The 25,853-nt window shown below is 37.4% G+C and overlaps 1 protein-coding gene across 2 annotated transcripts in view; it reads left to right on the top strand.

Annotated features, from left to right (window-relative positions):
• The window catches only part of STK3 (serine/threonine kinase 3), a 252,662-nt gene that overhangs the window by 176,912 nt on the left and 49,897 nt on the right, over window positions 1–25,853 (top strand). Inside the window, exons 10-12 of one of the 2 annotated variants that reach the window (XM_036031288.1) lie at window positions 13,606–13,781; window positions 14,204–14,206; window positions 16,063–16,114. In XM_036031288.1, the coding sequence (XP_035887181.1) occupies window positions 13,606–13,781; window positions 14,204–14,206; window positions 16,063–16,077 (194 nt within the window). In that variant the 3' untranslated portion in view covers window positions 16,078–16,114. Of the gene's footprint in view, window positions 1–13,605; window positions 13,782–14,203; window positions 14,207–16,062; window positions 16,115–25,853 lie in introns of those variants that run through there. The other variant, XM_028533670.2, reaches the window with a different exon arrangement.

Below are 25,853 nucleotides of genomic sequence, written 5' to 3'. Positions count from 1 at the left end.
AAACTATTGTTCACCATTAGGACAAAAATTGTTTGTCACTTGGCTTTATATCCGGTGAAGAAAATCCGCCATGCCCCATGTGTGTAGTTCATGGTGAAAAATGAGCAAACCAGGCTTTGTCTCCAAGTATGTGAAAAAGACATTTGTAGTCTAAGCATTCTCTCTGACTTGTGTGAAAGGCCAGTTGAATATTTTATAAGATTTATACTGGATAAGACTAATAAAGCAAAAAAATGAGCTAAATTTTTAATGGTATCAGAAAAAGTGCAAGAAGTGAGTCACACAATCACAGAAATTGTTGATAAAAAAATGAAATCTCACATAATTACAGAATCTGTAATTTTACCCACATGCTGTAAATTTGTAAAATCATGTTTTGTGGAGAATATGAAAGGACATTTTAAAATTTTCATTGTCAGATAATACCATCTGTCGACGTATTCAGGACTTGTCCCAAGATGTTGAGTGGCAAGTGCCATCTCACACAAAAGTAGATGTGTTGGCTACGCAGCCGAATGAGTCAACGGATGTCGCCAGCAAAGCTCAACTTCTGGCATTCAGTAGATTTATTTATAAAGAAGAGATTGCAGTTTTTATTTTGTCAACCACTCCCAGAAGCAGTGAAGAGCCAAGGTATTTTTGATGTTATAGGTAATTACTGTAATTGTCGTAACTTGTCCTGGGAGCCCTGCACCAGTATTTGTACAGAGAGTGCCTGCCTGCTTTGTGTCAGGAAGTGTAAAAGGATTCATTACACTGGCTCAAGAAAAGAGTCTTAGAATTATTTTCACTCATCGTTTTCTCTACAGAGAAATACTCATGTCAGAATCATTGGTACCTGAGCTAACAAAAGTACTGGATGAGACTAGCACGGTTTTCAGCGATAGCGAAAGCAGGCCGTTAACAGGGACGGTTGTCTGCAGCACCGTGTTCCTCAGTGGGAGGAGCTCACACGCAGCTGTTTCTGCAGACAGGCATTGGGTGGTCATCTCGTGGTCGGGTTCTATCCAGATTTCATGAACTGGAAGAGGAAGTTCTAACTTTTTTGACAACTTGGCACTCTGAGTTAGTTGATTTTCCCAGTGATAAGCTCTGGTTCAGTAAGGTTGCATTTCTTGCTGATTTGTTTCAGTCTTTGAACACAATAAAAGTGTGGAAGGAGATCGTGAAAATATTCTTACTTGCACCTACAAAATTAACACTTTTGAAGAAAAACTAATGCTTTGGGAAGAAATATTCAAAAGAGAAAATGTAGTAGAAATGTTGGAGCTAACAAAAAGGTGCAAATTACATGGGAGAAATATTGGAAATTATTTTCTCTCACCTGACATGTCGTCCCTGGATTGTATAAGAGATCAGTTTGTCTTAAGTGCATGCAAATTGGCAAAGTTAAAGATTGCAGAAGAGGACAAGTTAACAGAGATAAGAAATGACAGAGGATTAAAACTTAAACATTCAACAACAGATACTACTTCATTTTGGTTATCTCTTAAAAGTGAACTTGCCAATATTACAAAAAAGAGCAGTAGAAGCACTGCTGCCTTTCTCCACGTCATATTTGTGTGAATCAGGCATTTCCACCATGAATAACACTAACAACAAAAACAGATCGTGGCTGGAAGCTCTGGAAACTCAGACTGAAGAGTATGCCTGTCCAAAACTTGACCTCACACAAAAGACATCCTGAAACAATGTCAAGCTCAGATGTCTTGTTAAATATTAAATGCAAGTAAATTGGAGGAAAGTAATAAATAAAAATTGTTTTAAATAATTTTGAGTATTTTGTTACAAAGTATCAGAGTAAATTGTTTCAAAAAGATTTTTTTAAAGTCACTTTGATTGATTTTGTAAGTCAAAATTATACCTACTTTTTTGTTAGATTGGCAAAAAATATATTTTTTGGCGTGCTGCAGATTTTTAGTAATTAGTTTATGTGTGCCATGAGATGAAAATGGTTGAAAATCTCTGGCTTAACACACAGTACTGAGCACAGTAATAAGAGTTCATTAAATGTTTTCTGAACAAATGATGTGGCATAATGCAAATGGTGTGAGATTAAAAGTCAGGCCACCTTTAATTGTGTTGCTTAATCTTTTCTGAGCTTTAGTGATATATATTTGTCTGCATATGTAAGTGTGGATTAATTTAGGTAAATACATAAAGCACCTAACAGTGTGCTTTAAATACAGTAGGTAATCAATAAAGGTTACTCTTTCCCTGCATACTCTCTCAGATTGTCCTTCAACAGCTTGGAAAGCTGGAGCATCTGGAGAGCCCAGCCCTGCTTCCCACCCAGCGAGGGAGGCCTGGTCTTCCTGGGACTGGAGATGCTGAGCTGTCGAACAGCTCTGTTCTTTCCCTTCCCAAGGCAAACTCTTGCTGCAACCTTTCCCTGCCTTCTCCAAGACCGTGCTTCACCTCTCTTTATTCAGTAGGATGTCCAGTGGGGATTCTATAGAGAATAACCATCTCCAAAATGAACAGAGTAGCACAAGCGTAAATATGAGTGATTTGAAGGGCAAGATGAGGAGACAGTAAGGGAGCAGTCAGCTGATCTGATATCTCCCAACTAGGAGTATGATCAATAATGTATATTGTGATAAGTTGCAGGTGAGAGAACTATTATATGTGAAATTTGATATCTCTCTGAGAAAATGGGGAAAGTATCATGGAAGCATGAAAGTAAATTTTATTTTACTTTTTTTTTTAGGAAAGAGAAAAAAGGTGAATTTTTTAGGTTTTAACTGTCAGTAATTGAGGGTCTAGTATGGGCCAAACGTTGTGCTCAGAGATTCCCATTCATTATTTCTTGACTCCTCACAAGGACCCTGCAAAGTAGGATTGTCACTACCATTTACTGCTGAGGAAACTGAGACTGGGGAATGATAAATGACTTGTTGAAGATTTCATAGCAAGTGGTGGAACCAGAACATCTGTGAGTTCTTTAGGAAAGGAGACCTGGATCATTATAAGTCAGCTTAGGTTAGTGGGAACAAATCATGTCAGAATAATGTAATTTCCTTTTCTTGACAGCGTTGCTGAACATCTAGATTAGAGAAAATGCAGGGCTTGAATTTTGTGTTTTAGGGTTTTGGAAAAGCATTTGACAAGGCCTTTGATGGTATCCTTGTGGACACTATGTAGTATGACCTAGTTGATAGTTCTGAGCGTTGAATGGTTATACCCAAATGGGCTTGTCAGTCAGGGATTATCAGAGGAAACAGAAACTACTCTAGGTATTTGAAACATACAGAGATTTAAGTCAGAAATGCAGATATCAGTAAAATCAGTGGAAAGGTTGGAGAGGGTTGTGTAAGCTAGGCCTCCAGGAATGACTCCCTCCAGCCCTCACAGTGACCCTAAATGTAACTACTTAGGGCTACAATGGGAGGACAGTGCCCCCTGAGGCTGCCGTTGGCACTGTTGAGCTCAGTGGTCCAGACTGATCTCAATCCCTGTTGCTGTGCAGGGATTGCCGCAGCACCCACCCCATAGCATAGGCTGGTGAGGCTGGTGACTGGATGCTGGAATGCTGCTGTTAAAAAAAAACAAAAGCAGAAAGCTCCATGTCTCCATAGCTGTGCTTGGCAGAAGGAAATAACTGGGGAAACAGCCTCGTGGCCTCCACCTCCTTTCTTGCTTTCCTGGTTGTGGAGAAATGCACTTATCCAGGATGAGGTGCAGGGCATTCTGGGAAATGCAGGGTTGAGCTTCCCAGCCTCTACAAAAAGAAGGCTCACCAGAGGCAGTGGCACAGGTTTAAGAAGTAATAACTTGTCGTCAACAGCAGAGTTCTCATTGTGTGCTATGTAGGGCATAGGCCTCAGCTCTGGCTAGTTCAGCGTTTTTTATAGAAACCTGATGAAGCTATAGAATGAAAGTCCATTAGAATTGCAAATGACATGAAGTGGAGCAAAATAAAAATACCTCCTGAGATAGAATCGGGATCTTAAGAGATCTCCACAGGCTGGAGCAGTAGACTTGATTTACAAGGAAAATCCCAGTTTGGGGTCCCTGGAACTCACTTCACATATGTACACCACAGCAGCATCCCCTTGGAGATGACGGTTCTGTAGATCAGAGAAGGGCTTTGCATCTCTATTTTTAAAAATAATTCAAAAATCAAAACGATAATCTCTACAAGTATTTCTACAGTGGAGCTAGGACTGATCACCACTTTCTAGAACAGGGAAATAAGCAGCTTTACTCAGTGCCTGGAACGCACCTGCAGTATTTAGAAAGGACAGAGAGAGAGTGGAGCATGTTTAGCAGAGAGTGAGCTGGCTGGTGAAGCCGGTGGAGACCGTGTTGGATTACGAATAGTGTAGGAATAAGTGTAGGATCATGTTTAAGTTTCATATTGTTTACTTACGTTCACCTTTCATAACTGTTTTCCATTGATTAGATATTGGGTTAAATAATTTAAATTGAATACATATTTATAAAGTTTCTTCTTTGCATATGCCTATAACACAGTGATTTAAAATATATATTACAGTTTGTTGTTTTGTTTTGGACAGTGCATATAAGTAGCTTCACTTAATTAGTAAGAGAAGGCAAATTAAGATCTGCTTTAGATTTTAGGAATTTATCCTGGAAGTAGATTCTAGACTGATTTAAAAAGGGTTTAGGAGAGATGAGCAAGGAAGGAAGACAAACCATTAGATACCCCTGCTCCCTAGGTCATCTGATGTTCCTGGACAAATCAGTATGAGACCATTTGCTCTGAGCAACGCCCTTTGTATTCCATTCTGTGCTTAGTAACGTCCCGCCCAGCTCTGCTTCAGATCCTTTTCCTTCTTTCTCCCAAAGTCCATTTCAGAGAAGGATAGATATGCAGATGTAAATGCTTAATCATGTTTAATGTTCATGAAATATTTACATTTTCTTCAAAAAGTATAAAACTTTGAGACAAAGGAGTGAATTAGTAAGGATAGAACTTGAAATGCCAAGAAACAACTAGGATAGTTGAGTATGTGGGGAGAATCACTTTTCTGTTTCTCCGGAGATCTTACCACTGTTTCATGAAACCCTGTTGTGTGTCTTTAATTGGTAATGTTAATCTCATCCACGATGTAACAATAAAGGTGAGAACAGTATGTAAACTCCAGGCCCCACTTGCAGCTGGTGCCAATACCCGCAGTATTACCGTGTAATTAGAAACCCTTCAGTTTGTCTGCAGAGGTGCTGATCGGTGGCTGCAGTGGTTTGGAGTCACTTGTGGGCACTGAATCTGGTCTGTCGTCTGCACTCCCTTGGCCTGTGGAATGTTTAATGATGTTGTGACCCAGCTTGGGTCTGTTGGTATAGATAGATTATTGTGATCTTAGGCTACCTACCTGTTTTACTAGCACAGACAAGTACGTAACTATTAGTCTTCCTTGTACAAGTGAAAATTTGACTTTCTTGTAAAGGCCTCTGAGGAAAGGGTTACCACAGACACACAGTGGCCGTTTGAATGCTCATTACTCACACAGGAAATCATTCCTTTTATTTAACTGAAATCCCTGGGCTTCAATTTGTGTTTCCTTTCATTCTGCCCGCACTGGAGATGGAAAACAGCTGGTCACTATTTTCTGTGGGAGAACCCTTCAGATACACTTGGATACTTACTAAATTGTATCCTTGGACTTTTCCTGGCTGCACAATTTCAATCCCTTTAACCTTTGTACAGGTATTATTTTCTAAGCTTTTAATCTTTTTTATGAGTAGCCTCTGGATCTTCTCCATGTTGTCTCTGTCCTCCTTTGTTGTAAAATACAGTGTGATGAAGTTAAGAAAAAGCTGATGTCAGTAGCTTCTGTATTAACATTCTGGTTTTTTTATATATTCATTACCCTCTTGGCAAAAAATTAAAGGACAAATTTCCAAGATCATTAATCAGGTGGATCACCCACATCTTAAAATATTTTTAGAAGAACAAATTAGGTAATATTCATAAATCCCCTGATGTCTAAATATATTATGCTAAAATTATGATTGTTATTTCATCCCTACACTTGACTATCTTGGTCATAATCATGTTAAGAAATTAAAATTTAAACAAATTATGTTTTGTTAAAGTATTTTAAAAATTCCTTTGTACATTTGAATTTCCATGAAGATTTTTTACCTGCGTAGAAGACCTACCTATTAGGGACATTTACAGCTGTGGGCAGACCGCCCCATTTTCTGACAGTGTCATATTCACACGAGTTAGTCTTCCTTGTATGTGTGGGGGAATGTGTGGAGGAAGGGGAGGACAGTTGTTTTTTTCTTTAAAATTTCATATGCACAAAGAATTGCATGGTGATTATTTTATTCTTTATTGCTAATGGGTTTTTAGTTCTATAGCAAGTGGTTGGAAGAATTGGGGATAAAATTGGCAAATGAGGTAATTTTGAACATTAAATTTATTGTTAAAATAAAAAATATATTTTGTAAGCTAGAGTCAGAATTTAGCTGCAGCTGGAGAAATTGATGCTAATTTTTTTGTGATTATTCTTTTTCTATTTAAAGAAAAAGGATTTGCTATAGTAACCACAACCACATATGACAGTGATTGCTATCTTGAGATTTCTTGCTTCACTCTCCTGTTGAAGGGCCTACTATTTCTTTTTTTCTTTTTTAAAAAATAAATTGTGAGTCACAAACATGCTTCTCCATTCTGCTCCAGTGGGTATGCATCTGTCTCCCTGGAGACGTGACCACGCGCTGTGAGCGTGTGTTTAATGCTGTGCAGTGGAATATCGCTGGGCCTTCACCGCTGCCCACTGCTGTTACCGTTTAAAACAAGGGTAACCTGTATTCCTCCCTAGAAATTTTTATAAAAAGGGGTTTTTAAATTCTCTGTAAGAAAGATATACTCAATTTTAATATTGTTTTAGATGAAACGTTAGAAAATATTTGGAGGTATAAGCACATACATTTGAGTAAAAAAATTATGTGCCAGCATATCCTGCTCTAAAGCCATCTGAAAAGAAATACAATGGAATAGACTGCCTTCTTTTATTTGTTGATTTATTATACTTTTTTATTTAAAATAACAAAATGTTTATTTTTAACCTAGGAATGGGTTAGTTTCCTGGTTTTGAGCGTAGAACCTAACAGGCATTTTGCCATAGATTCTTATATTAGGTCAGCTTATAAAAGACCCTTACAACTATAATGCATCCGAAATGTAGAGATAATAAAACCACTATCTAACAGTGGAGTTCAGGTTTCCTGGGGTGTTCCTGTAGTGAAATTGAAGATAGCTCCTCCTACCTATTCCTGCACCCTTTACTTGTGAGTAAAAAATGTATCAGTTAGGGACTGAATGTACCTATATATACCAGAAAATCCAAGTAACAGTGATTAAACAAAATAGAATTAATTTCTTTTCTCATTTAGTAAGAAATCCAGCAACAGAGTGTCCTGCATGGGTAGAGTGATTTCATGTCATTAGATAGAGATCCTCTCTTTGGCATCATCTTTAGGGTATAATTTTTATTTGTCATCCTGCTTGCAGAATAATTACTAGATCTTTAGCTATTAAATTCCAGGCAAGAGGAAAGAGCAAGAACCAGCAGATGGTACCTATATCTAGAAAATAGAGCTTTCCAGCCCTGGCTGGAGTAGCTCAGTGGATTGAGCGCGGGCTGCGAACCAAAGTGTCGCAGGTTCGATTCCCAGTCAGGGCACATGCCTGGGTTGCAGGCCATGACCCCCAGCAACCACACATTGATGTTTCTCTCTCTCTCTCTCTCTATCTCTCTCCCTTCCCTCTCTAAAAATAAATAAATAAAATCTTAAAAGAAAATAGAGCTTTCCTAGAAGCCCTCATTTTTCCAGTTACTGGCCAGAAATGTGTTACAAGGCCACTCCTCCCTATAATAGAAACATCTTGTCACCTCAAGAGAGGGAGGGCAGCTTTTCAGGGTGAGACACTGGGACACACTAACGGGCCGCTCCTGAGTGCGGTAGGGTTGGGAACGGCACAGGACTGTTGGACATGCATGAGTAGATTCCTGGAATGAAATTCGTACTGATTTCCTCTTTTTTAAGTCAATCCAGGATTGGTTTGCCTCTTCCCTTTCTACTGCCACGACTTATTTCCAGCTGGACTTTTGTATCTCTGACTCATTGCAGAAGAGTACTTATCTGTTTTCCAGCCTTTCTCTACTCTCCCTATTACTAGAGGAAGTTGCATACTCAACCTATCTTACTTTTTGTTGAGAGGATTTTTATAAAAGATTAAAGTTTTCCCTACTTTATTCTCTGTAGTAGAAAAGCAACTTTTGAGGTTCTATTTTTCTTCTCCTGTTCTGTGTTTGTTGCTGCTCCTGAAATGTAGGCTATGTTAGAGTTGTTGCTTTATAAACATTAATTTCCATTTACTCAAATACAGAGGTCTGAATTAAGAGTCATTGGCAAATCAAAATACCACTGACTATTTTGTTACAGCGTCAGAGTATTTGTAAAGTTTCAGGGTGAAGAGTTCCACACCCCCTAGCTGAGGAAAAAAGAGACTGTAACTAGTCTCTGCAGTGAAGCCAGTGCTGCCTGGAGGGAAGAATAATACAAAATCGACAGGGGAAGGTTAGAGAACAGGACAGGAAATGGAGAAGCCAGAGACCTTCTATGTGTGACCCATGGACATGAACTAAGGGGGAGTGGGTGCTGGTAAGGAGAGGGGTTACTGGATAGAGGGGCATCAAGGGGAGAAAAAAAATGGGACAACTATAATAACATAGTCAATAAAATATATTTTAAAAAAAGAAAGAGCAGTTCAGGCTTGGCCTGGTGAGGGTGCTTGCGGGGAGGAAGATTTGGGGAGGGGCAGTGGTCAGGGAGGGCTGTTTTCTTCAGTGGATTAGAAGTGCCATAATGTGGGTTTTTTTCTTTTAAGATTTTATCTATTTTTAGATAGGAGAAGGGAGGGAGGAAGAGAGAGAGAGAAGCATCAATGTGTGGTTGCCTCTCACGTGCCCCCTACTGGGGACCTGGCCTGCAACCCAGGCACGTGCCCTGAATGGGAATCAAACCAACGACCCTTTGGTTCACACGCTGGCATTCAGTCCACTGAGCCACACCAGCCAGGGCTGTTTTTACCAAAGCACCTACATAAGATAAATTTATTTTTAAAAGAATGCTATGTAGAAACTTGCTTCAATGAAACGTTTTCTACACCTTTGTCAAGCGCAGTTGATAATGGTGAAATTCATGGGTTTTTTTTTTTTTGTAGTAGTAATGATTTCCCAAAGAAACTCCTCTCTGATCCTTATTTTACTACATAAAAATTGATAACCCTTGTTGTACTGAATGTTAGATATCTTTTTTAATGTTACCCATCTTAAGACTAGCTGCTGGTTAAAATGAGAACTCACAACACAAATAAATATGCAGTTCTTTTACAAAATTATTCATCTCTTTAAAAAAAATATTGAGCAAAGCCTTCCATTACGGGATTCTCTGACCCCGCCACATGATTTGATTTGCTCAATTTAAAGAAAATTTGTTGAGTGAACTACACTTGTAACATTTTATTATTTATTTTCATGAAAAGGTCAGAGGTTGAAAGTAATTGAGGTTAAATTCCTGGACTCTGTTATGGAATAAAAGATTGCCATAGGAACCAAATTTCAATTCTGATGATAAAATCTCTTGTACAGATGAAGCCCAGAGACAAATCAAGGGTTCTTAAAATCTGTTGAAAATGTTAATGGAATGTATGTGTCCAGTCCAGATGTCAGTAATGTAGCCTTGTCAGATTAACCAGTTCCTTTTTTTTTAAATAATAGGAGATTTTAGGGAAGAAAGTTGAAGATAAAAGAACAGAAACACAGAATCTTTATACAACATTTATTGATCATTAAAACATTATACTTTTCTCCTATATATTTTATTCATTTATAATATTACTAGTAGAGTCTGGTCTGACAGGGAATCTAAAGGCAGCTCTGGATGGTATCTTGTTAAACAACCTAAGGAGTTTCTTTTTCTTGAGTTATGTATGTGGGCTGTGAGAATGTTCTAAGTTCTGAAGGTTTACTGTGAATACTGCGGTTTTATTCTATCCTAATTTAGATGGAATGTCTAATATCTTTTCAGTGGGTATCATTTGGGTCCCAGATGTTTTGTCATGCTTATTTTTAAATCTCCTAAAGCCTGAGCAGCACTAATTGAAGAACAAGTCTTCGGATAAACAGCTTTTCTTTTCTTTTCTTTTTTTTTTTTTTTTTTTGCTGTTTTTCCACTAGTGCATGCATATTCTGAATATCACATTCCTTCTGACTCTACTGGGACAGATCATTTTAAAATTGTAGTAGTCATATGATTTTTTAAAATTTATTATGCCAATGCACAGTTGCTAGTAATGAAATACTAGTAGCCTCTACTAATTCAAAAGTAATGATGTTGAAAAACCACATACCATCTTATGAGCTCCTCCTCATGGCCATTGATGTTGAACATCTGGGTGTAGTCAAAACCACTCATTGATGGTCATAGTTGTTTATGAAATTATTTGAGTAAAGTATTTCGGCTCCTGTGTTAGGGAACTTATAGTATGACCAAAAGTAAAGATAAACATATAAAAAAAATACATGGACTGAAAATAGAAGTAAATATATTACTTTTATTAATATTCATATTTACTTACAATGTATCATAATGATTTACTTTATTATAAATTAGGCTCAACCATTGAAACACCCATAAGAAAATGAAAAAGTCCTCTATGTCGGTATTAAAAAATAAGATCACTTGCACACTAGGATTTGCATGTGTATAGAGAAAAACTAAGGATAGTTAACTTAAAAACATGATCAGCAGCATCTTGGAGAGATATCTGTACACCCATATTCATAGCAGCATCATTCACAATAGCCAAAAGATGGAGGTAGCCCTAGGGTCCATTGACAGATGAGTGGATAAACAAATGTGATATATACATACAATGGAATATTATTTTGCTTAAGAAGGAAGGGCATTCTGACACATGATACAGTATCCTTTAGGACATCAAGCTAAGTGAAATGAGCCAGTCATAAAAAAGACAAATATTGTAATGATTCCACTTATATGAGATATCTAGAGTAATCTAATTCATAGATATTGAAAATAGAATGGTAGTTTTGGGGTCTGGCAGGGAGGAGAGAATGGGGGTTGTTGTTTAATGGGTATAGAATTTTAGTCTTGCAATATGGAGATTGGTTGCACAATGACATGAATATACTTAACAATACTGAACTATCCCTTTAAAAATGGTTAAGATGATTTGTTGCATGTGTATTTTACCATAGTCTTTTAAAAAACACATAATGAAAAGTCAATAAAAACTTTGTTTTGATAGGGAAAATCATGTCATTTTAAGGTAATGTAATGAAAATTTTAAATGAATAAATACTGTCATTGCCAACTTCTCACTGTCTTTACCTGAGCAACTCATCTAAATTCCCAAACCAAATAATGCACACTGAGGTCTAAATGCTGGGGAAAGGAAAGGGGAGCAGGGTGCTTACCTAACAGCCCCCTCACCCCTCCCTTTTGATTTAAAGAATTCCAGACTTGCTGATTCACCATTTAGAGCAGGTATCAATCAATTCACTTTCACCTCTTATTCCTAAAGGGTAAAAATAGGTTTTTTTAGCATTGTATTCTTTTGACCAAATTTACTTTATGAGCCAACAATGTTACTTAGGTGTCATAATGGTAACTGTTGTTTTAAGTTGCATTAGTACTATTGCAAATACATTCTGCATTGGCCAAAGTGCTATTAGCAATATTACACCTGATATTAGAGGATCATGGAGCAACTGGAATGTGTCCATAGGCAAGTAAGCAAGGTGATGATGAATCTGAAAAACATGTCCTATGGAACAAAACTAGGGATGATTCACCTGAAAAACAGACCACCGAGACAGGAGCCATTAACTGTGTCTTCAGATACGTGATGTACTGGTATATAAAAGAATAATTTACTTGGAACATGAGTGTAAATTATAGAAGGCCAAATTTCAGGTTCACATTTAAAAATACTTTTTGTACCTCAGAGTTGCCCAACACACTTCCTTGTGGGGAGGTGTCCTTCCCAGCACAGGAACTGTTTAAGAAGAAAGAAGGTAACTTACTGTCTGGAGAACTGTGTTGGAGTGTCTTTGTGGTAGTGATGGGGACACGTTCTTTTGGAATTCTAGGGCTTTACAGAATCCAGCTTGAAAATCACTAATCAAGACCATACTGTCTAAATTTAAAAATCTAGTTATTTCAAATGTATATTTTCCACTTTAATCATTCAGTGTGGAAATGAGGAGCCATTGAAAGGTCCCAAGGACAGGAATGACATGGTTTCATTTGCATTAGAAAGGTCACTGTGTTATCAGTATGAAACTGAAATCAAAACTGGATGAAGCAGCGAGACCAGTTTGGAGGTTGCTACAGTGGCCTGGACAAGAAATGATTAGAAGCTAAACTCTGAGGCCAGCAGTGGTGGATAGAGAAAAAAGGGCTAGGTTTAAACAACTGTATTGCAAAGTAAGATTAAAAAGACCCAGTGATCATTGCAGTATGATGGGAAGAGAGGAATCTGGGTTATTCCTCCACTTAATCACTTTGGGGATAGAGTAAATAATGCTGACTTTATAGATTAGCAGTGAGCTTGAAGGGAAAGACCTTGAATTTAGCTTTAGAGCTGGTAAGTCTGAAGCAACTAACTCACCTCAGCTCCAGTAGTCTAATAGTAAGCAGTAGGAGGTCAGGTATAGAACTTAAAAGCAAGATCTGGGCTGGAGAAATAGAACCAGAAGTCACAGATAGATACAAACATTGTGACAGGTGAAACCATGGGCATCCGCGGGGAGATGGAATTAGGTAGAAAGACTACAGAAATGGAGAAATGGAGATCACTGATAACATGGAGGGTTATAAGTGGGGAGGAGGAGGGAGAAAATGGGGGGAAAGGTACAGGGAATTAGAAATATAATTGGTAGGCACAAAATAGACAAGCGGAGGTTAAGAACAGTTTAGGAAATGGAGAAGCCAAAGAATGGGTATGAACTAAGGTGGTGGTGGTGGGGAATTTTGGAGGGAGGAGGATAAAAGGAAGAAAAGTTGGGACAACTGTAATAGCATAATCAATAAAATATACTTTAAGAAAAACAAGAAAAAAATCTGTAAAAAAGAGACTAAGAGGAAGTGAAGAGATAAAGGAGGAACCTGGGTGAGTCCTCATAACCTTTTATAGCTGACAGTGGTGCACAGTGACAAGAACAATTCAGGCCTAGCTGTTCGGAATAAAACAGGTTTTAAAAATTGGCCTGCACTGGCAGATTTCAAATACATCTGAAATTATCTTAAATAAGATTGTGATAAAGATCTGCCAAAATCCTAAAATGTTTCTACAACCTAAGAATATTGCAGATCTCTGCCTAGTCATTTGAATTTTTATTTGGCCTAGATATATTTGTTTTTTCATTCTTGTCTTATTTTGTTTTACTTTGTTCTTCATTAAATCGACTATGTTGGCCTTAAACCTAACCAGTGAAAATTTATTATATAGTTCAATAAAAAATTACACTTCAATAAAAATCATACTTCTTGAAATGTGAAAACTTAGGCCCTCCTCTTGTTCTTTGTTTACCAAAGGAAATGCAACGTCCCCACAAGTACAAAGACCGTCTTTCATGGACTACTTTGATAAACAGGACTTCAAGAATAAGAGTCATGAAAACTGTAATCAGAACATGCATGAACCCTTCCCCATGTCCAAAAATGTTTTTCCTGATAACTGGAAAGTTCCTCAAGATGGAGACTTCGACTTTGTAAGTACATTTTAATTCTCTTACTTGTGTTTCCTCCTTTATTTTATTGTTAGATTGAGAAGCACAGTCTCGTGTACATATAAAATTGTAGACTATTTTGATATTCAATGTATAGTCATAAATGTGAGTAGGGGAAGGTGCAGTTGTAGTTTTCCTGTAGAAATGTACTTGCAGAGAAATGTAAATGATTGGTTATAGTTAAATAAATCATAGCCCACACTTAGAGAAATATTTAGGACTTTTTAAAATTAAAATGACAACCATCTCAAAAGATATTTTTAATAATGCAAATATGAGATACTTCTGACAGTAAATTCAGTTTCTAAAACAAATGATACAAAGACATTTATGACATAGAGAAATTTGTCTCAACTTTAAAAGTTAACTGAATTTGTTTCTACTTGAGTAAGTATTAATTCTAGTTGGTTTGCCAGAAATTATCCTATTTTTTACCTAGTTAGCATATAAAACTGTACCTTAATACCGCTATTATTACATTTTCTCTTTATCCCTTCTGTCTTGCGTCTTTATATTTCTTTTAAAGAATGCATATAATACAAACAAACCATTCTAAATCAACTATTTCCACACTAGAGAGAGTAAATTCTCAAAATGAAATTTTTTGTTGTTCTTATTGTCTTTTATTTTGTGGGTTTTTGAGACAGAGGGGGAGGGAGGGAGAAAGAGAGGGAGAGAAACATCAGTGTGTGGCTGCCTTTCGTGCACCTCTCACCAGGGACCTAGCCTGCAACCCAGGCATGTGCCCCGACTGGGAATCAAACCGGCAACCCTTTGGTTTGCAGGCTGGTGCTCAATCCACTGAGCCACACTAGCCGAGGACTCAAAATGAATTTTTTAATGCGGTAGGAATTTTTATGGAGTATATTTTTGCTTTAGCATGTTTTAAATAGTGTGTTATTTTTGGATATTATTCTGTGGGATTATTTTTTCTACATGAACTATAATGTTTCATAGCTGTATTTATTAATAAATAACATTTATTTGTAAGCAAATAAAATTTTTAGGTAATTTTAAGCCATTTTGCTTAGTCAGCGTGCCTCTAAATGCTTTGGGATTATAAATATTTTTAATTTAAATACTTTCTTCCTAGGTAGTGTGATTATCTAAGTTTTTTAAATAATCAGATAATATGGTTTCAAAGTCTGTCCTTAATAAATTTAGTATGAATTGCTAGCAAATATTGGCAATAGCACAGGTTAGCTTGAAAACATTAATTATAATATTTACTTACTGTTTTTTAAGCTTTCAAGTTACAAATAAGAAAAATAAAATCTTTATTTCTATAGTTCTTTTTTATTTTTTTATTTTTTAAATTTTTTATTTTATTTTAATCATTGTTCAAGTAGTTTTCTCCCTTTTACTACCAATCCAGCCCACCCCCCAACCCTCCCCACTTCCCTTATTTCTATAGTTCTTGTACAATATTAAGCTATCTACTTGTTAAAAATTATAAATTATTTAGAATGCTGACATTCAGACTTTAAATCATTCATGAGCATGAATGAATTATGTATGATGATACATGATGAATTATGTATTTAGCATCAAAGTAACTGTCCTGCCTGAGTTTGAATAAATCTTAATAACCTCTGAGAAACAGTTTGAAAGAGGCTACAAAGTAATGAATAAATTATCATAGTTAAGAAATATTAAATACAATTATTTAATTGTTTCCGTTGGTTTTTGCTACCACCCCACAAACTTACTGGCTTAAAGTAACAGCACTGATTTGCTTACACTTCTGTGGGTGAGCGGTTTGACTTGGTTTCACTGAGCGGTCCTTTTGCTGGTCTCATCTGGTGCATTGCAAGTGGCTGTGGTCATCTGACAGCTTGACTGGAGCCGAATGGTCTAAAATTGCCTCACTTTTGTGTCTGGCAGTTGTGCCAACAGTGAGCTAGGCCATGTGACCCTATCAGGTTGACCCGGGGTTTTTAGGTGGCGACAGTAACCTGCTAAGAGGGTAATAGCAGGAGGTGTAAGGCCTGGTGAGCCCTACTTAGGGTCTGCATGTGTCTGTTTATAACAGCATCAAAAAGAATGAACTCGTAGGAAAATCTTAACCAAGGAGGTGAAAGACCTGTCCACTGAAAACTGTAAAACATTGCTGAAAGAAACTAAAAACACCAAAACATGGAAAGACATCTCACGTTCATGGATTGGAAAACAATATTATTAAAATGTCAGTATTCTCCAAAGCAATCTATAGATTTAATATAATTTCCATAAAAATCCTGATGACTTTTTTTTGCAGAAATAGAAAAATCTATCCTAAAGCTCATATGGAATTTCAACAGATGAATAGTCAAATAATCTTGAAAAGGAGAAACAAAGTTGGAGGTCTCCTACCTCTTGATTTCAAAACTTCCTACAAAGCTCCAGTAATCAAAACAAAAAACTACAGTAATCAAAACACACAGTTCTATAGACCAGTGGATTAGAATAGAAAGCCCAGAAATAAACATATAGAGCCAATGATTTTTGACAGTAGTACCAAGACCATTCACTGGGGAACGGATAGTCTTGTCAACAGTTGATGCTGGGAAAACTGGATATCCATGTGCAAAATAATGATGTTGGGCCTTTACCTTCCACAATCTGCAAAAAGTAACTCAAAATGAATCATAGATCTATACTTAAAAACTAAAACTAGAAAAAAACATAGAGGAAAAGCTTCATGCTATTGGATTTGATGGTGATTTCTTGGATATGATACCAGAAGCACAGACCACAAAAGAAGAAATAGATAAGTTGGACTGTACCAAAATTAAAACTTTTGTGTGTCAGGTGACACTACTAAGAGAATAGAAAGGCAACCCATGCAATGGGAGAAAACATTGCAAATTGTATATTTGATAAGGAATTACCATCCAGGATGTGCAGGGTAGTGAAAAAGTAGGTTTACAGTTCTTTATTTGGAAAATAATACTGTAATTAATAAATAAGAATATAAGAATAAACTGTGTTTCACGTACTCAAAACTGTAAATCACTTTTGCCCCACCCTATATAAAGCACTTCCACAACTCAACAACAAAAAATCCATTTAAGAAAATGTATAGCTATTTCTCCCAAAGTCCTTCTTTTGAGGGCCTCTCACGTGATTGTTAAATTTCTCCAAAGAAGATATACAAATGGTTAAATTTCTCCAAAGAAGATAGACAAATGAAAAGATGCTTAACATCACTTACCATTAGGAAAGTGCAACTCAAACCGTAAGATACCACTTCACACCCATTAAGATGACTGTCATATAAACACACATACACAGAGAGAGCGATAGAGAAAATAACAAGTGTTGGTGAGGATTTGGAGAAATTGGAATCCTTCCTTGTACACTGTAGATGGGAATGTAAAATGGTTTAGCTCTTGGGTAAACAGTACGGCATTCCTTCAAAAAAATTAACCAGAATTACCATGTGTTCCAGCAATTCCACTTCTGGGCATATACACAAAAGAAGTGAAAGCAGGGACTCAAACAGGTATTTGTACACCCTTTTTCATGGCAACATCATTCACAGTAACCAAAAGTGTCCATCAATGAACGGATTAACAAAATGTTGTATATACATACAATGAAACATTATTCTGCCTAAAATAGAAGGAAATTCTGACACATGCCAGTGATATAGACAAACCTTCCAGATGTTATGCTAGGTGAAATAGTCACAAAAGGACAAAGGCTGTGTGATTCTACTTACATGAAGTACGTAGAGTAGTCAGATTCACATGGGTAGGGAATAGTAGCTGCCGGGGGCCAGGGTAGAGAGGAGATGGGGAGTTACTCTTTAGTGGGTACAGAGTTCCAGTTTCACAAGATGAAAAAAGTTCCAGGGACAGATGGTCGTGATCATGGCACAGCAGTGTGAATGCACTTAATGCCGCTGAACTGTGCACTTAATATGGTTAGAATGGTGGATTTTAATTTAATTTATTGGGGTAAGTATATCTTACCACAATAAAAAAAGTAAGATGGGGAAAAGAATATGCATAGTGTCACTTCTGCCGTATTTTGTTAGTGAAAATCCATCACAAGGCCAATCAAGATTCAAGATTTTGGAGTCCTTCTATCTGAAAATTTTTAAACTTAGAAAACATACTAATTTAACAAATGTTCTGCTTTTTGCTTTAGATTGTGGTAGGCACTATGGAGTATATATACACACACACTTATAATATCTATCAAGTCAAGAAGGCAAGGTATAAATTAAGTATGAAGCTGCAATCCGGAACAATAATTTTGATGTCATGTGGTTTCACATAAGAAGGGGACTCCACAAAGGCTGGAGTAGTTAGTGAAATTACACTATTGGAAGGGGGCTTTGTCTAAGCACTGAAGGAGGGATAACAGAAGGAGGGAATGTAGGCACTACAAAGAATGATGCATGTGATTAAAAAGCTTAAACAGGAAACCACAGTTGTGTTGGGTGGCAATGAAATGGAGTTCATTTGCAACAATCAAGGAAATAAAGTGGGAAGGGTCAGATGGTGTGGACCCTGAGTGCAAGATGGCAGAGTATGAATTCTATTTCACAGCAGAAAGCCACTGAAAGTTTTCAAGTTGGAGAATGACATGATGAAGTGTTTAAGATATTAATCTTGATGGCAGCATGCAGCATTTGATTGATAGGGAGAGACTGGAGGTAGGAGAAACCTGTTATGTGAAATAGACTTGGCTTAACAATGGTTTGACGTATGACTTTCAGCTTTAGATGATGTGAAAATGATACCTTTCACATTCAGTATAAACCATACTTTGAATTTGGAATTTTGATCTTTTCCTGGGCTGGCGATATGCAGTGAGGTGCTCTCTCAACAATGCTGGGCCGTGGCAGTGAGCTGCAGCTCCCAGTCGGACACGTGCTCATGAGGGTAAACAGCTGGTACTTTGCACTGAGCTGTGTTACTGTGTCTTTGGGATATTGTGTTCTGAGCACATTTAAGATAGTCTAGGCTATGCTATGCTGTTCGGGTAGGCTAGGTGTGTTAAATGCATGTGCGTATTGATTTGATACTTTCACTTATGATGGATTCATTGGGACATAACTCCATTGCAAGTCCAGGAGTAATAAAATGGAGAAAAAGAAACAAAACCAGGGATAGATGTAGGATACATTGCCAAAGGTTAATCAGCAGAAATAGCTGACTTACTAGATTAAAGAGTACTATTTTGGTTAAGGTGAGTAACAAAACAATAGAAAGTGAAAGAGAAAAAAAAAAAGAAATACATTAGGAAAGAGGCTTCAAGAGATCCTGTGCCTGGACCCCATGTTTGCAGGATTATTTCTTTTCCAACTTCCACAGGGCACAGAGCCTTAAAAGGGAGGAAAAGAGGGACTGGACTAGAGCCGCTCTCCCTTCTCCAGCATTTACTACACCTGTCAACGGGAACTGCCCGACCCTCTCATCACTTTGTGGGAAGTGGAGAATGTTTGAAATAGCTCCTGAGGATAGTGTAAATGGGAATAAATAGGAGATAAGTAAAGGAAGGAATGCCAGATGAATAAAGAATTACTAGAAGTAGTAGTGAGTGTGGTAAAATACAAAGAAAAGTGTGTAGGAGGAGCTTAAAAGAGGGTAGGAAAAGGGTAGGCAAAGCGCAAAGAGGTTGATGGAATACTTTGCTTACAAAGTAAGGAAATGCAGTAAAAGCAAACAAAGACAGATTTCCACTTAAGACACCAGCCAGTAATGATAAGGGAAGTCTGGTCTCACTCATTCCATCATACATTGGATGTATAATGTTTAAAAAATTGACTCATCAAAGTAAACAGTGTACTAAGGTTTATGGGTTTATCGTCCTATGTGATGTATTCAGGGCTACCTTCCAAAACAACTGAGCTTTATGTGGTTCCTATGTCTTGTAAATAAAAGTTGCTTAAAATAACCCCAAGTTGTTCTGACCGTATTCCAAGATGTAGAAATCTTATCCTTCTGCACTGAGGAAAATAGGTCTTAAGAAAGAAAAATGAAAGAGAACACTTCATTGTCTTTTGTCATATTCAGAGCAGGTTCCAAAAGGACAGCACTTACTCAGAGGCACCTGCTGGACAGATGTGCAGAGCAGGACACATTCTTGATCTTAAAGCCTCTCTGCAACATAATGTGTGTGTTTTCTTTCACCATGTGTCCTTTGGATTTTCTCTGAGCTCTTGTTTCATATTCTACTCCTGCATGTAATGAGATAATGGGAGAATTAATTTATGTTTACCAATTTGGGGGTATCATAAAGATAGGAGAAAATGTATTGGGGCTAATTGGATCAATTATTTGAACACTACTAAGAAAGTTCTGTTTTGGGTGTGCCTGTGAAGATTTATAAAACAAATATAGAAGGCAAATCTGTTTATTATAGCACTAGTCTAATGTTTCAGTTTTTGTCAGAATTATTTCCAAACAGCCTTAGCCTCCAGATTGGTTAGTGTTAAGTAGAGAGTGTGTCGATCATGTTTTGCAGTATCTATTCTTAAATAGATATATTTTGGGTAACATAAAGATTTTGGAAAAAGAACAGAAACTTTAAAAAAGACATCTGTTAACCCACTATATTCATTCCAAATTAAAAATAGAAGAAATCAGATTGACAATAATTACTAGTATAAGAGAAATTCAGTATATTAACCATTGTTTGTTTTTGACTCAAACTAAATTGTAAGTTAACATTTCTTTGTTACTGTGATTCTTCAATATTTTTTTAATAGGCGGCATTCTTTTGAGCGAAGGGACACAGTTCTCCAGGGCAGCATTGGATAAAAAATCTCAGTCGTTGTGTCAGAAGGAAGAAGTCCTCTCCTCTAAGCGTAAATTTGTCTTGGACTTTTCTAATTTTTTTACAATCTTACCTCTGATTCCTGGATTGGCAAGTCAGTATGGTTATAGGCAAACCCAAAAGAAAAACAACAACAAAAACACATGCAAACAACAACTACAAAACACCTCACTGCTCCAAAACGCAGAAAGCAGTAAATCCAGAGAAGGTACCAGCCCTGCTGCTGGAGCCACATTGGGCATTTTAGGGATCATCCCTAGTGCTGGAGAAATGTTTTCTCAGGGTCTTTCCACCCTCCTGGAGCAGCCAGCAGTTGTGCAGGGTAATAAAGTGGAGACAGTGGTGGAGTACAAGGGCCCCCAAAACACTGCAGCAACGCCAGCTCTTTGGAAAGCCCTCAGCAACTCAGGCTCTGGGGAAAGTCCTGAGAGAAAAGCGTAAGCCAGCAGCCTCTGTGAGTGTTTACCAGTGTAGCTGTACACTACCAACTGCATTATTTACTTAAACACAATAATGTTTCTTGCTTTGCAAAGATGTGTCAGTTAGAAACTTCCCTTACAGTGTTCTCCTTAGTCAAAGAACTTCTTGTTCTCTTCAGCCCCGCATTGAGTGAAACCACTTCATCCAGTGAAGTAGTTAAGTGTATTGTCATCAATTAGCTTTGCATTAATTAAATGATTATTGTCAAGTATTTCCAGATGTTTGCAAGAGTGATAAAGCATTAAAAGATAACTAGAGATAGTTCAGGTTTATTTCTTCTAGGGTAAAAAAGAAATAAATGCAGCATCTCGAATGCTTTAGTGGAGAGCCCTGGATGGGAGTTTATGATTACAGGTGTACGTGTGGCATGAACTTGAGTGTATGTGGCGCGTTGTGCTTTCACAACTCACTCTTTCCTCATAGAGCCAACAGGAAATTAAAATTAATGAGAAGCCTGCGCTTTGAAATACTTGCAGAACTCTTGACTGTTCAGTCCTTTGCCAGCTCACGAAATCTGTACTGGCAGCCATATCCCACAGATGGTGTGGCGTGTGCGCAGCCGCACCATGTGACTGTCTAGTCCATGCAGAATATTTATAAGACTTTGGCCATCAATCTACTGAGGCATTTAAGACACTCATAAGCTTTGTTTTGAAAGGAGGGTGCCTTCTTCAAATACACTTATTTACAAGAAGAAAAAATTGTTAGAAGTTAGTCACTGGGCAACTAAGCTGGATTTAATTGATTCTTTAGTAGTTAAACACAAAAACTTTGGTGTCGCTGAACTGCCACACTGGTTATTTTTTCCCCTCAGTATCATTTAGTCCATCTGGCCACCTGAGGTAGAAGGAGCATTTTGCTTTCTTATTCCTAAATGTGCTGTTTGTCTTCCATAATTTCAGAAATTTTTACTTGCATCGTCTACTGAAACATTAAGCTAATTCCGCTTATTTAGGTAATTAATACCTTAAGTTAAAATGCACTATATCATCATTTCCTTTACAAATTAAAGTGAGCAGGCCTGTACTTATTGGATTAATTAAGAGAACGCACAGGTGCAGTATGTGGTTTCTTGTCACCATGTTGGAATTTATTAAGATATTTAAAGCACATGGCAAAAAGAAAAAAAATGACTTACCAAAAAGAATTCTAAAAAGCATAAACTTTGCTAATACTAATTTCTTTTAAAAATGCCGTTAATACAAAGCAACAAACAAAGAGGGGAGGGGGGAATGCCATTTATTTAAAAGGTTGTTTTGAAAAATTGGCTACTTTAAAATGAAGATACTGCACTCCAAGCGTATGTTATGACTAATGTTGGTGTCTGCGGGAGTTGTTCTGACTATGTGGACTTTACGTTCATAACCTCATTCCGAATGTTCAGTCAGTAATCAAGGGGGGATTACATCGAAAGCAATATTAAGAACGAAGAGTGGACGATGTGATTTATTACCTTTTGCTGTTAGACTGACACCCCAAGGTGTTTGCTTCCTGAAATAAACCGTTCGCTTTCAAGTACTCTGTTAGGATCGATTGAGGTTGCTGGTGACGCATGTACAAGTTATGTTGATAGCAGTTCTTTTTTACTTCCACTGTCCTAAATGAGTGTTTTAAATCTGAAATTATTTTTGTACTTTCCAGCTTAGTCCAGGTTTTCAGAACACACACAGTGGTGTCGTGTCAGAACCCTTCCTACAACTAACTTCCATCCCACTTCCTGACGTGTGTCTTTCAGGAGGAAGTACCTAGTCTTCTGGGGGCTTGTTAGAGTTGATGGCCTGGGTAAAAACCACTACCGATACCTTTCTCTCCCGTCCTCACAGTAGGTTGGCAGCTTTTCCGTATGCCACTCACTCATTGAAACAGAAAACTTCCATTAGGTTGGATTCATCATGTTGGAAGACTTTCCAAAAAATAATGTCTTTATTTTAATTTTTAAAAAAGCGCCAAACTAGTTTTGGTTTGTAATTTTGTCCATCAGTAGCAGAAAACACCTTCTTCCCAGGAATATAGACAGATAGTAAGGAGATATGTAAAGGATATCCAACTAATGGTTAGTAATAGGTGAAAGAATTTTGGAGGACAGATAATTAATTTATTTTGAAGATTTATTTTCATGATTCTTAACAAAGGAACTATTTTTTTTCTTTGTGAATTAAGGCATGCTACATGTTTAATTGGATAGTATACTGTTGCAAGTAAAGCTATTGTTAATTTATTAAGGTGTCTTAGAAAAGGCTCAGCAACCTGGGTTAGAGTATCAGGTTGTAATCTGTAGTCCTCCAGTTTAGTTTTTAACTGTCTGTCATAATGTGAGAATGCAGGTGAAGCTACATAATAACCAAGGATGCAAATATACAAGTATGTAAAAGGCTAATAACCAGCCATACTCCTTTACTAAGTAGTCAAATGAAAAGAGTCGTCAGTTGTGGATTGTCATTGCTAAAGGGAAATCTAAAACAGATAGTCATTTTCGTGATTATATTCTTTAATGAAAAGACATTTACTGTCTTTAACTCATTAGAACTTCATTGATGGTACAAAATGTCTGAAATTGCCTTACTTTTGATTTCAAACATTTCATCATCTTGCCTTGACTGTGTACACTGGAAGGCTTCCCTTAGCGGATCTGTGTGAGGCGCAGTAGAAACAAGATGCAGATAAGTGCCTCCTTGATTTGCAGAAATCAGTGAATTGTATGTAGCTAATGTCTGCAAACAAATCATTTTTCCATTCTCCTTTTTTATAGAATTATAGATATAATCTTCTAGAAAATATTCTTTAAATGTCTCAGTTACAGAAATTATTATTATTTTTAAAGATTTTATTTATTTTTAGAGAGGGAAGGGGGAGAGAGAAAGAGAGAGAGAGAGAGAAAGAAAGAAAGACAGAGAACGAGAACATCAGTGTGTGGTTGCTGGGGGCCATGGCCTGCAACCCAGGCATGTGCCCTGACTGGGAATCGAACCTGCAATGCCTGGTTCACAGCCCGTGCTCAATCCACTGAGCTACACCAGCCAGGGCCAGACATTATTATTATGCAGCAACCCTTAGCAGTCCAGTGGTCATCATTTAGCAGCAGCTCTTTAGACTATCGTTGTCGTTTTTAAAGCATCTTTTTTAGAATTTAGTCAGCCATGAGCTCAGTTGCTCTCACCTATAAGAGTGTTTTCTTGCTCTGTAGTCATTCATTTTTTCCCTCTTGACTCCACATTAAAACAGGCTTCCATTTGTGTTGGTACTATGCCATGACTCGTGATAGGCAGCTGCATTAAGTTTAAAACTTCAGCATGTTTTTCCAACTAGCCATTTCTTAAAGGTATGTACATTTTTGTCTGCAGGTATAATTTTACTGGTCAGAATTTTTCTGTCGTTTTACATCTGGCTAATAAACTAAATATTGTTTTAAAAAAGACAACAGAAAACAAAACAGTAGCTGCTACATATTGAGAGCTTACTGTGTGCTCAGTACATTTCAAAGCAGTTTCGACGAAGATCCTTTGATGATCATATTATTATCCCACACTGCCCCAGCCTTCGTTTTTTACAACTGAGGAAACTAAGGTACAGAAAGATTGAGTTTGGCGGTCAAAGTCTCCTAGCTTCTAGGTGGCAGAGCCAAATTTGAACCTAGGAAATATAACTTTAGAGTTTGCCCTGTAATTTAACAATTTATTATACTGTTACTAAGCCTTTAGTGAAGAGGTTACTTTGAATTATAAGATAAAGCTATTAAATCAAGAGAAAGAGGAGACAGGTAAACCATGGCACAGAACCCAAACTGGGACCATTAGAATAAAGTTCAGGCATGGGCCAGGCAGAGATGCAGGGTCAAGGTGAGTTGGCGTAGCCCACATGGAAGGCTTTTCTGCACACCTCCCCAGAGAACAGGTCCTAAAGGCGATAATGCCCACTGAACAGAGTAATATTGGTTCTGATCCAAGAGTGAGCTAGTTTGTGAAGGCCTTCATTGCCCAGCTGAGGCTTCTAGCACATATTTAGCCTTAATCCTGTGGTCAGCGGATAGCTAGTGCACCATTTCTATCAGGAAAGTAGCTTATCAGACTTTTTTTTAGCGTCAAGGGGAAGCATAGACAGGAATTGGAAAGAATGGAGACCTAGGAGGGTTGGACTAAAGACTCTTGAAGTTATCAGAGTTCATAAGGCAAAGATAGTGGAATTGGAGGAGAGAGGCTGCCTTTAAGAAATCATGTAGATTAGATTAGATATAATAATCAGTCATGTGCAGGAGATTAAGGTGAAGAAGTTTCCTGATTTAGAGGGTTAGATTGATTGTGTTGTTATTGAATTAAGATACAAAATAGAAAAGGAAGGGAGAACAAGTTTTGGAGGTAAGGTATGGAGGGGGTGAGCTAGTGAGTTTGTTGTAGATGTATTAAGTTTGTAATGTCTGTGGGACATGCAAATCTACTAAGCAATTGGAAACATAGGATGAAGCAATGAAATTGGGAGTATTTGGCTTGAAAGGATGTGTGAGATCACCCAGAGAGACAGGGAATTCCAAGTTTAAGGTGGACAGAGGAGACTGGCTTTGTCTAGCTGTGGGTATCAGCTGAACCAAGCTTCAGCAGGCACGTAGCAGCTGAATCTACTATGAGAATCTACTATGGGTGACATTTTGGTTTTTTAAAAATTGGGTGTGTATCAGATATATAAGTATGTAAACACTGTTTAAATCGTTACAACTCTTTGGGGATAAACCTGAAACCTTTCCTCCAAACCCATTTTGAATCATGCAGTCTCTAAGCTCCCTTTTCTGTCCCTTAACTATGCCTTTGGATA

The sequence above is a fragment of the Phyllostomus discolor genome, chromosome 7, assembly GCF_004126475.2.
Source record: "Phyllostomus discolor isolate MPI-MPIP mPhyDis1 chromosome 7, mPhyDis1.pri.v3, whole genome shotgun sequence".
Taxonomy (NCBI): domain Eukaryota; kingdom Metazoa; phylum Chordata; class Mammalia; order Chiroptera; family Phyllostomidae; genus Phyllostomus; species Phyllostomus discolor.
This window is presented reverse-complemented; position numbering and strand designations above follow the sequence as displayed.